This window comes from Leopardus geoffroyi, chromosome E1, assembly GCF_018350155.1.
Source record: "Leopardus geoffroyi isolate Oge1 chromosome E1, O.geoffroyi_Oge1_pat1.0, whole genome shotgun sequence".
NCBI lineage: Eukaryota > Metazoa > Chordata > Mammalia > Carnivora > Felidae > Leopardus > Leopardus geoffroyi.
In genome coordinates this window covers 50,353,367-50,365,862 of record NC_059330.1, presented here as the reverse complement: position 1 = coordinate 50,365,862, position 12,496 = coordinate 50,353,367, and the positions used below count along the sequence as shown (strand labels likewise).

At 35.9% G+C, this 12,496-nt stretch overlaps 1 protein-coding gene across 3 annotated transcripts in view; it reads left to right on the top strand.

The window, feature by feature from the left end:
* The window catches only part of ABCA5 (ATP binding cassette subfamily A member 5), a 75,959-nt gene that overhangs the window by 26,600 nt on the left and 36,863 nt on the right, over window positions 1-12,496 (top strand). For all 3 annotated transcript variants that reach the window (XM_045489558.1, XM_045489557.1, XM_045489556.1), the window contains exons 11-17: window positions 772-830; window positions 7,448-7,558; window positions 8,756-8,931; window positions 9,451-9,570; window positions 10,684-10,822; window positions 11,789-11,879; window positions 12,312-12,451. In XM_045489558.1, the coding sequence (XP_045345514.1) occupies window positions 772-830; window positions 7,448-7,558; window positions 8,756-8,931; window positions 9,451-9,570; window positions 10,684-10,822; window positions 11,789-11,879; window positions 12,312-12,451 (836 nt within the window). The remainder of the gene's footprint in view (window positions 1-771; window positions 831-7,447; window positions 7,559-8,755; window positions 8,932-9,450; window positions 9,571-10,683; window positions 10,823-11,788; window positions 11,880-12,311; window positions 12,452-12,496) is intronic.

The window sequence follows — 12,496 nt, the reverse complement described above, 5'->3', positions numbered from 1 at the left end:
CTAAGTTATATAACATATTGTCCTCTCTTAATTTCATAGACTTTTAGGTATTGTGACTCAGAGTATCAGTTTAATTTCTATGAACCCAAGAAATTCACTACGATGCCTTTCTAGATCAGTCAAAACCAAATTTAAAAAGTAACAGGAAGAAGAGAAAAGAAATAAAAGGCAAAAAATGAAAGAAAAAGTGAAGTATAATATGTGTTTTTCAAGTTTAAGAACGTATAAAAAGCAAGGGAGAGTCAGATACTTAGGATGTAATAAGTGGGTTAATGGTCTGCCTTCTCAGGGGCAAAATTGAAAGTGGTTAACAAAACCATTAATTCTTTAAGTTATTTGAGACATTTAAAGTGGAATGAGAGAACCACTTCACATTTATGGATAGTTTGAAATGTGTGCTGATGTGAAATATAGCATTTGGTTTTTAATCCCTGTTAACTGTTGTAACAAGTATTGATGAATTACAAACAGAAAAGTATCAAGATGAAGAGACATCTATAAATTGCCAGAGCCAAAGGCTTTATTTTCAGAAGTTGGCTTGTCATGAAATGTGAATGAATGACACTTAAAATGGACAGGAATACTGAATGCTTTTGTGGTTTCTTTAAAATAATTTTATAATTATTGTCACCTCTCTTAGGTTTCTTGTTTTAGTAGGAAGGTACTTTATTATTATTCCTATAAAATATGACAGCTTTGATAACAATGCTACACATGGAAACGCACAACCTTATGAATTGCTTTGAATACTTAGAGAATCGTGTTTTTCAGAATCAGTGGTATTCAGAAGACGTACAGAAAGAAAGGTGAAAGCGTGGAGGCTTTGAGAAGTAAGTAGCTTTCGTTGTACCCAGTCCACGACTGTAAAGTACAAATTGGAAAACAATTTACATCGTTTGTACAAAATTTAAACTTCTTTAGCACAGTTTTCTCTCTTTTAGGGGCACTGTCATTTATTTACGTGATTAATATTCATAATAAAATTAACAACAAATAAAATACTAAGAGTAAAAAGTAATCTATTAAAGATGAAAACTATTCAGTTATTTGAACAAGTCTGTGTCCTTTTTCGTTCTATTATTATGCGTGTGTCTACATGTTAGTTAATTTTGTTTCCTTTTGACCTAGCACAGGGTTTCTCGACCTTGGCACTACTGACATTTTGAGTCTGATAATTCCTTGCCGTGGGAACTGTTGTGAGAATTGTAGAATGTTTAACAATGTGTAAGGATTCTTCAAAATGAATAGAGTATATATATACACACACATACATACACACACTCACATATGCACGCACACACACGTCCACATATGTAGAGAGCAGGGTGAGCTGGCGGGGTGGGAGAAGGAGGGAATAAGGAGATTAATTTTAAGAAATTGGTCCACGTGATTGTGAGGTCTGGCGAGTCTGAAATCTACACGGCAGCATGGCAGCTTGGAAACTCAGATAAGAGTTAAAGTTGCAGGCTTCAGTCTGAAATTCATAGGGGAGGCTGTCGGGCTGGAGACTCAGGACATCTGTGCTACGGTCTTGGGGCAGAATTCCTCCTTCTCAGGGAAAACCATTTTTGCTCAGCAGGCCTTCAACTGACTAGATATGGTTCACCAGTATTATTGAGGGCATCCAAATTGGAAAGGAAGCAGTGAAGCTGTTAGCAGTTGATATGAGTATAAATTTAAAAAATCTGGTTAGAGCTACAAAAAAGTTAGTGGAACTAAAAAGTGAATTTAGTAAGGGGGCAGAGTATAAGATAAATGTAGAAAAATAAATTGTCCTTCTATATACTACTAACAGATAATTAGAAAGTAAAATTAATGAGGTGCCTAGGTGACTTAGTTAAGCACCAGACTCGATTTTGACTCAGGTCATGATCTCAGTTTGTGAGTTCGAGCTCTGCATCAAGTTCCACACTAACAGTGCGGAGCCTCCCTGGGGTTCTCTTCCTCTCTCTCTGTCTCTCTCTGCATCTCCCCTGCTTGTGTACTTTCTGTCAAAAATAAATAAATAAACTTTTAAAAAGTCCGTTTTTGGGGCGCCTGGGTGGCGCAGTCGGTTAAGCGTCCGACTTCAGCCAGGTCACGATCTCACGGTCTGTGAGTTCGAGCCCCGCGTCAGGCTCTGGGCTGATGGCTCAGAGCCTGGAGCCTGTTTCCGATTCTGTGTCTCCCTCTCTCTCTGCCCCTCCCCCGTTCATGCTCTGTCTCTCTCTGTCCCAAAAATAAATGAACGTTGAAAAAAAAAAAAAAAAAAAGAAAAAAAAAAAGTCCGTTTTATATTAAAAAAAAAGAAATTAAAATTAAAAATACCCCATAAGTATCTAAAAATACTTATAGATAAATCTGACAAAAGGTGTAACAAATTTGTAACCTGAAAAATTTTTTAAAGTTGCTGAAAGGGGCGCCTGGGTGGCTCAGTCGGTTGAGCTTCCAACTTTGGCTCAGGTCATGATCTCACAGTTCGTGAGTTCGAGCCCCACGTCGGGCTCTTGTGCTGACAGCTCAGAGCCTGGAGCCTGCTTCATTCCGTGTCTCCCTCTCTTTCTGCCCCTTCCCTGCTCATGCTCTGTCTCTCAAAAATGAATAAAGTTAAAAAAAATTTTTTTTAAAGTTGCTGAAAGAATAAAGAGTATGTAAATAAGTAGAGATACCATGTTCGTGGGTGAGAAGACTCAGGGTCAGATGCCAACTTTACTCAAATTTCAGTAGATTCAGGCACAATAAAAATCCTAATAGGGCTTTTTTTTTTTTTTTTTTTTTTTTGTAGCTTTTGACAAACTGATTCTAAACTTTCCAAGAAAACACAAATGACCTAGAATAGTCAAAAACACTTTGAAAAAGAAGACTAAAGTTGAGGAACTAGTATAACGTTGTTACAAGACTTCGTATAAATGCTCCAGTAATCAAGACAGTGTAATTTTGGCATAAAAACAACATAAAAATAGATCAGTGAAACAGAATAGAGAGTGTAGAATAGGCCCATATGTGTATGAGTAGGTAACTTGCAACAAAGATGCAAAGTTAACTTGCTAGAGAAAGGATGGACTTTTAAACAAATGCTGTTGAAACAATTGGGTAAAGTGAGCATTGGTCTGTCGTCGGCACCATATACAAAAACTAACTGAAAATGGATCATACACCTAAATGTAAAACCTAAAACTCTAAAACTTCAAAAAAAACAATCCATAGAAGAAATGCGTTTGCAGTCTGGGGTTACACGAAAATTTCCCAGATATGCACAGAAGCACAACTGCAAATTAATTGATGAATTGGACTGTAAAAAGTAAGAAGGCTTCTGTTTGTAAGATACTGTTAATGGAAATGAAAAGCTAAACCATTGGCCGGGGGGGAATATTTGCAAATCATCGATCTGATCAAGAACTTGGATCCAGAATATATAAAGATCTCTCAAAACTCAATAATAAGAAAACAACCCAGTTAATGGGCAGAATATTTGAATATCCTCTTCACCAAAGTAGATAGAAGGATAGCAACTAAGTACATGAGAAGGTGTCCAACACTATTACTCATTAGGGAATTGCAAATTAAAATCACAAGATATCACTACATACTTAGCAGAATGGTTAAAATTATTATTTTCTATACATTATGCTATGCTAACCACAAGCTTAGCTGCCATCTGTCACCACATAACACTGGAATGACGAAGATTGGAAAGGCTGGTCATACCGAGTGTTGGTAAAGGTGGAAACCTGGAGCTCATGCGCTGCCGGAGGGGATGGGAACGGGCACAGGTGCTTTGGAAAATAGCTTGACGATTTGTGAAAGAGTTAAATATGCACCTGTTATGTGATCTAGCCATTTCACTTCTAGGCATCTGTCCAGGAGAGGTGAAAATTGTTTTATACTAAGACTTATACAGGAATATTCATTGTAAACTTATTTGTTACACAAAAACTGAAAACAGTCTAAAATGCCTATTAATTGGGGAATGCATAGCCAGCTGTGGCGTATGCATCCAGTGTAATGCTCGTTGGCATAAAAGGAATGAATTCTTAATACGTGCTACAACATGGATGAATCTCTAAATAATGATGTTAAGTAAAGAAGCTAGAAATAAAACTACGTAGTATAGGATTACATTCATGTAAAATAGAAAAGGCAGAACTAATGTGTAGTGAAAAAGAGCAGATCAGTGGTTACTTGGAGATGGGTGGAATAAGCAAAGGACAAACATTTTAAAGCAGCATTTTTTGTGGAGATGAATATGTTCATCATCTTGATAGTGGTGATGCTTTTATGGCCGTAGCTACACGTCAAACTTAGATTCTAAGTTGCCAAATTGGTTGTTACAGGTTATTCATACTCTTTTACATGTCTGTAGAATCTGTAATGATGTTCCCTGTCTTCATTATATATTTAGTAATTTGTAATTTTGTTTTCATTTGTTTTGCAGTGGGTTTATCAATTTTATTAATCTTTTCGAGGCATCAACTTTGTTGGTTTTCTTTATCATACATGTGTTTGCTTTGCAGTTAATTGAGTTGTGTTACTCTGTTATTTCTGTATGACTACTTTCTTTGGGTTTAATTAGTTTTGCTTTTCCTAGCTTTAAAAAAAAAAAAAATTTATTTATTTTGAGAGAGAGAGCAGGAGAGGAGCAGAGAGGGAGAGAGAGAGGGAGAGAGAATGCATCCCAAGCAGGCTCCATGCTGTCAGCATAGAACGTGACACAGGGCTCCATGTCGTGAATCGTGAGATTATGACCTGAGCCGTAATGAAGAGTCAGATGCTTAACGGGCAGAGCCACCCAGGAGCCCCTTCCTAGCTTCTTGATATTGGATCGGTTGTTATTTCTGCCCGAACCGTTCAGCTTTAGCCACTCTAATGCTCAGTGGCTTAAAGCAGTTATTATTTTGCTATGACCGAGGAGTCTCTCGTTTGGTTCTTCAGTCAGTTTGTGGATTATCTGGAATTGGATGGTGGCCTGGTCACATACTTGGCTAACAGACTAGTTGGTCTAGTGGACTGTAGGCGGGAGAATTTACCTCTTTTATGTGGTCTCGCATCCTCCAGTAGGTTAGTTGAACTGGAAGCAATTGAGTATTTTTTATTATGCCGTTTCTCATTTTCCTCCTCTTGGCTTCTTGGTCACACGTGCCCTTCCTAGAAACTACTCTAGATATTATAACATGGATCCTTGACTTACAAGTTAGTGGTTTACTAATTTATAGTATTTACAGAATAGTAAAGTGAGAAAAAAAGTCCAGGAACTTACTTTTATCCCTACTTATTTCTTTATGCCTATTCCAACTTATATACTATTGTTTTCACGTAGTTTAATTCTATGTGTATTTTAAACCAAAGATAATGTTATTAACATTGTTTTTAAAAGACCGTTTCATTTATATTTACTTGTGTCTTTACCGTGTCATTTATCTTTGTTACTTCCTGCCTTTCTGATCTTCCATCTAGGATAATTTTCCTTGTGTATGAAAAATAGCTTTTTGCTCTTTTCTTTAATTCAGGTCTGCTGATGGTACAGTCTCTCAGTTTTTGTTTGCAAATATATTTTTTCACCTTTACCTTTAAAGCATATTTCTCTGAATATTCAATTTCAGCTTGATGGTAATTTTTTTTTTCAGCACTTTAAAATGTAGTCTGTCGTCTCCCTTTTCCATTGTTCTGGTTGCAGAGATAACTGTTGGTTTTCCTATTTCTCTGTTGTTGGTAGATACTGTTACCCTGGCTGTCTTTAAAGATCTGTTTCTAGGGGCGCCTGGGTGGCTCAGTGGATTGAGCTCAGGTCACGATCTCGCAGTTGGCGGGTTTGAGCCACACATTGGGCTCGCTGCTGTCAACACAGAGCCCACTTTGGATCTTCGGTCCCCCTCTCTCTGCCCCTGCCCCACTTGCGCTCTCTCTCGCTCTCTCTCTCTCTCTGTCAAAAAATAAACACGAAAAAAACCTTAAAGATCTGTTTTTGGTTTTCAGCAGTTTTACTGCCACATGCCTCGGTGGTGTTTGTTTTACATTTATTCCACTTTGGTTTTACAAGTGCTTCTTGAATCTGTGGCTTGATGTCTTTCTTCTGTTTTAAATTTTTTTCAGCCATTTCTTTTCCAGTACTTTCCAGTATTGCTTCTGTCCTATTTTCTCATCCTTTAGTCTATTATTATTACATGTTACAACTTTTCATTTCATCCCATTTATTTTTTATGCTCTTGTCTGAATTTTTCATTGTTTTTTTCTCTCTCTGTGCTTCAGTCTAGGTATTTTCTTAGGACTTTTCTTGTCATTTACTAATTTTCTGTAGTTGGGCCTAGTGTGATTAAACAATCCTATTGAAATATTTTTCACTTAACTTTTCCAGTTTTTGTCTTTCCACTTGGTTCTTTTGTATGGTTTTTAGTTCTTTGTCAGCATTGTCTTAGCAGCAGGATAGCATGGTTGTTTTACCATCTTCTCTTATGGTGTCAATATCTGTATGTCCTCTAGGTCCATTTCTGTCACCTGTCATTTCTGTTGGGTTTTTATCTTCTCTTGCTATTTCCTGTCTGGTTGTTTTTGACTGAGTGCTGTGTATTGCATATGAAAATTGTAGAGATTATTTGATGCTCTGGATGTTGTGATCTTCCTCCAGAGAAGATTTATTTTTGCTTCTGGCCTGCAGATCCTTCATCAGGTCAGGGTCTGCAGTGATTCAAAGCTGGGTTTTCAGATCCCTGTCTTTTGTCCTCCTTCAATCATTGACACATCCTCTCTTGATACTTCTTCATTCCATTTTTCTTTTATTTAAAAAAATATTTTTAACGTTTATTTATTATTGGGAGACAGAAACAGAGCATGAGCATGGGAAGGGCAGAGAGAAGGGAAGACACAGAATCTGAAGCAGGCTCCAGGCTCCAAGCTGTCAGCACAGAGCCCTTCGTGGTGCTTGAACTCACAAAGCACAAGATCATGATCTGAGCCGAAGTCGGACGCTTAACCAACTGAGCCACCCAGGCGCCCCAATTTTTCTTTTATTTAAATTGAATTTCTCAAGTATTTAGTTAACCACTCCCATGCTGTTGGTTAGTTTCTAGGTTTTTGCTAATATTTTTACCATAGGAGCCTTGTTAATACCCTTGGGAACAAATTCTTGTTTGTCTCTGTGTTTCAGTTACCTTAGAAAGTCCCAAGAGTGGGTCCACAGAAACCCTCCCCATAGAAAGTCCCAAAAGTGGGTCCACAGAAACCCTCCCCAATGTTTTGTATATTCTTGAAATCTGTTAATATAGGTATATTTTTATTACTTTTCTTGTAGATCAAACAATTGACTATAATAAGGAATTATTATCATATAACATTATTATGCTGTTAAATATGCTAATAACTTTAAATCTGCCATTAAACATTGATTTGTTTCAAGACTGCTCAAGTATTATGTATTATTTTGTATAGCTTAACAGAAATAAAAATCACATTTGAGTCTTCTTTTCTGAACTAGATTTGTCATTCGACATATATGAAGGTCAGATTACTGCGTTACTTGGTCACAGTGGAACAGGAAAGAGTACTTTGATGAATATTCTTTGTGGACTATGCCCGCCTTCTGATGGTGAGAGTTTTCTGACTTAAAAAAACAACAACAATTCTTCCATTTATTAGTGTTATTAACCAAGGTATCACAGTATAGTTATTTATCCTTGGAACATGTACTGATTGAATTTTTTTTTTAATGATTTGGGACCAATCTCAGTATAAAGGTGCTTTTCTATTACTTTTTGATTACACATTTTTTTCAATAGAAACTAAAAATGATTCAGTCATGTTTAATAAAAGTGATCTGATTTTGTACTCATTTTATAAGATATTTCATGTGTATTTTTCATTTTCAAGGAAGAATAAATCAGTAATTGAAAATTAAATGAGATCTATAGACATTTTAGATTATAGGTATAGATATCTAAATGTGCAACAGTAATTCAAAAGGAAAGAATGATAGATGTCAAAAGCATCTCCTAAAATACAATTATAAGAACAATAATACCTTAAACATATAATTGTGACATGTGATTGCCCTATAGGTGAGAATTTAATATGGCAGCTCCGTATTTCCACAATAACCAAATCTAGTGGCAATATAATAAATATTTTGCTTTAAGAAAGGTTGACTTTCCATGTATGGAATCTGCATTTTTTAAAATGTAGTTTAACTTTTGAAATTGGTTTAATTTTGTTGCTTATCCCTAATTGTGTCACTTTCTGATGACAGTAGTGATATCTTACATTTAATAAAAACTTATGATTTTTCTTCTAATTCTCCATGCATTATCACGGTGATTTAATAGTTCTGAAATTAAGTGGGATATATTGGTATTTAATTTATAGAAGAGAAAAGCTGGAATTCAGATTGATTTTCTCAAGACCACACATCTAGTTAGGGGAACATTTTTAGTTTCTTTGTTCTCTCCTCTATTGATTAATGCCTGGAAATGAAGGAAAATTGCTCCTGTAATAGAAATATAAAAAATGCACCAGTATACCCCTGTTCAGCGTTAAGCTCTGGTTCCTTGCTCTTTTCACTATGTAATATCAACTGGAAATGAAGGAAAATGAGGTTAGAATATAAGGTGGAAGCAGGTCACCAATGGAATGGAAATGAAGGTGTGTTATGCCTTCCGAGTTTATATTAATTCATACCTTACATATTTATTACGTACAAGTAACTAAGTTGTTAGTATACATTAAAGCATATATACTTCTGAATACTTAATGTAGTTAGTATAAATTTAAATATATATTTTGCTTTTAGGATTTGCATCTATATATGGACACAGAGTCTCAGAAATAGACGAAATGTTTGAAGCAAGAAAAATGATTGGCATTTGTCCACAGTTAGATATACACTTTGATGTGTTGACAGTAGAAGAAAACTTATCCATTTTGGCTTCAATCAAAGGAATCCCAGCCAATAATGTAATACAAGAAGTATGTCATTCATATAGAAATTTTTACTTTATTCCTTGTAAATTAATAACCTTCTGTAATAACTGGTATAGAAAATGCTTGAAAATCTAAATAAAAACCTGTTCTGAGCCCATAAACGGAAATTCATTACAAAGAATTAGATGGAATTTGGAGTAAATATTTTATTTTAGCACATATAAAATGTCCTTGTTTCATCTGGAGGACACCAGCCTCTCAATATAGGTTTTTCTTTCCTTCCATCCTTTCCTTTCACACCTGCCTTTCTTCTTCCACCACACACACACACACACACACACACACACAGACTTCAAACTGATCCTTGTACCACTACCCAGGTAGTCACAAAAGTAAAACAGACCTTTCAACCGGTAATCATTGTATATGAATACATGTCAAAATTAAATTCTGTACTAAAAGAACATTTTTAAAGTTGATATTAAAATTGGGACATTTAAAAATTAATATTGATAATTATGTAAATGGTATAATTTTAAAAGTAACATTGTTCTCCCTTTATAGGTGCAGAAAGTTCTGCTGGATTTAGACATGCAGGCTATCAAAGATAACCAAGCTAAAAAGTTAAGTGGTGGTCAGAAAAGAAAACTGTCTTTAGGAATTGCTGTTCTTGGGAATCCAAAGGTAAATAAGTATTAATGTATTGTACACAAATATAATGTATTGCATGTTTATATATAATAACATGTGTAAAGTGTCAGCGTACATGAAATATTATACATTATTATACATATAATTATAGTAATAAGGTTGTGAAACCAGAGTCATAAAGATAAAACATATTTACTACCGCGGTTACTTGTAGGAAGGGGAATGGAAAGGATGGACTATATGCACAAAAAAGTTTTGTGCTTTTTAAAAAAGATCTGTAGAGGGGTGCCTGGGTGGCTCAGTGGGTTAAGCATCCAATTTCAGCTCAGGTCATAATCTCACAGTCCGTGGATTTGAGCCCCACATTGGGCTCTGTGCTGACAGTTCAGAGCCTATAGTCTGCTTCGGGTTCTGTATCGTCTTCTCTCTCTGCCCCTCCCCTGCTCACGCTGTATCTGTCTCTCTCTCAAAAATAAATAAATGTTAAAAAGAAAAAAACTAGAAAATATGGCCAAAAAAATGACATTGATTAAATTTCACTGGTGGCTATATAACAGTATTGTTCTAATACTCTTTATAGTTTTCTATATGTTTATAATAGTTCATAATAAAAATTTAAAAGTAGAATAACACCAAAGGAATTGTTCAGTTTTTCACTGTCCTGCTGATTTTATTTTTGTATATGTCTGTTCTTGTGCTGTTCTCTGTCCTGTAGAAATACAGTGCTTTGCACAGCTTTGCAAGCTGCAGCCGGGAGCCCCATTGGTCCCCACTATCCTGCCACATTTCCCCTTGCTGCTCTATAGCTTGGGAATGACTCTGGGTTCTGGTTTTATGTTAATTTATCTTTCTCCCAACCCCTCACCAATGTTTTGTTTTTTAGTTTATTTATCTCACTGTTATTACACTTATGTCTTGTATCTTACTGATACTAGTTTTTTATATTGAAACAAGGAAAATATTCACTTGCCAAACTAATAATTTAAAAATTTATGCTAACTCATATATGAATGAAAAACCCAGATCTAATATACTTCTGATTGGAAATAATAATTTGAAATGGGAAAGCTTCTCAATGTCCACATAAATTTATATATTTTAGTTTTTCTGAGGATTCTCTGCCATTCCCCACTCTTTGTCGTACAGATACTATTGCTGGATGAACCAACAGCTGGAATGGATCCCTGTTCTCGTCATATTGTTTGGAATCTCCTGAAATACAGAAAATTTAATCGGGTGACAGTGTTTAGTACCCATTTCATGGATGAAGCTGACATTCTTGCTGGTGAGATTTTTACTTTATTTTTGTAGGATAAGGTCATGGGGCCAAAATAGGAGATGGACACAGAGATACAAAATCCTGAGGAATAAATAAAGAAGCTGTGTGTTCTTCATAGCTGTGTGTTTTAAACTTTTTAAGAATTACATATTTTTATGCTGGAGAGTCCTGCAGATCATCTGAGATTCAATAATTTGCTAGAAGAACTAATGGGACTCAGCATATAGTTATACTTATGAGTTATCACCCCAAAACTTACAGGATACAGAACAAAATCAGCAAAGTGAAAATGCACATGGGACAAGGAGGAAGCCAGACACAAGCTTCCAAAACTCCTTTCCCGGTGGCGTCACACAGAATATGCTTAATTTCTCTAGCAATGAGTTGTTAACAATTGATGTGAAATGTTGTCTACTAGGAAAGCTCATTAGAGACTCAGTGCCCAAGGTTTCTACCGGGTGCTGGTCATAGAGACCCCCTCCAAAATTCCAGTCTCCCAGAAGGAAGCAGACTGTCCAGCACAGTCTACATTGTAGATTTATTTTTTCACTATTATCTTTGTTTTTTAAAAAATGTTAAAAAACGATCCAACATAGTGACATTTTGTTTTTGTGGTTTTTACATTTGATTGTAAAGGAATTATGAACACACTTGCAATAGTAAGCCTCTTAGGAAGAGTCTGAGGTGTTTGGAGCAGTTTGAGGAAAGAGTCAGAACTGCCTGGATACAGTTTCTGGCTTTGTCACCTACTGGCTCTGTGAAACATGAACAAACTATGTATTTTCTCATTGCCTCAGTGTTCTCATTTGAAAACCAGGTAATGATAATCTGGTACCTTTCTAATAAGGTTGCTGTGATTATTTAATGATACTTAATGATCTTTTTGGTGTCTCATGGTAATTCACAAAATATAAATGCCAATTATTAATGCTGTTACCGACTTAAAATTGAAATGCAGATTTCTGTTTGCAGACAGGAAAGCTGTCATATCACAAGGAATGTTGAAATGTGTTGGTTCTTCGATTTTTCTCAAAAGTAAATGGGGGATTGGCTACCGCCTAAGGTATCATTTATTCTTTATTGACTGTTTTCTATAATATTCTTTTTTTTTTTTTAATTTTTTTTTTTTTCAATGTTTATTTATTTTTGGGACAGAGAGAGACAGAGCATGAACGGGGGAGGGGCAGAGAGAGAGGGAGACACAGAATCGGAAACAGGCTCCAGGCTCTGAGCCATCAGCCCAGAGCCCGACGCAGGGCTCGAACTCACAGACCGCGAGATCGTGACCTGGCTGAAGTCGGACGCTTAACCGACTGCGCCACCCAGGCGCCCCTATAATATTCTTGATCTACTGTTAATTTATTTCAGGTTTGCCATGCCATTAGTACTTTAGCCATTTTTTATGGCACTAGCTTTACTTAAAGCATTCAGAATTTACTTTTGGTTGTTTACTGAGTAATTATTTAGAAAAATTACGATTTTTGGTTTTTTCTAGCATGTACATAGACAGATATTGTGCCACAGAATCTCTTTCATCCCTGGTTAAACAACATATACCTGGAGCTACTTTATTACAACAGAATGATCAACAACTTGTGTATAGCTTGCCTTTTAAGGACATGGACAAATTTGCAGGTATTACTTTCAGTTTCCTGGTTGTTGAACCAGGATCTTGCATTG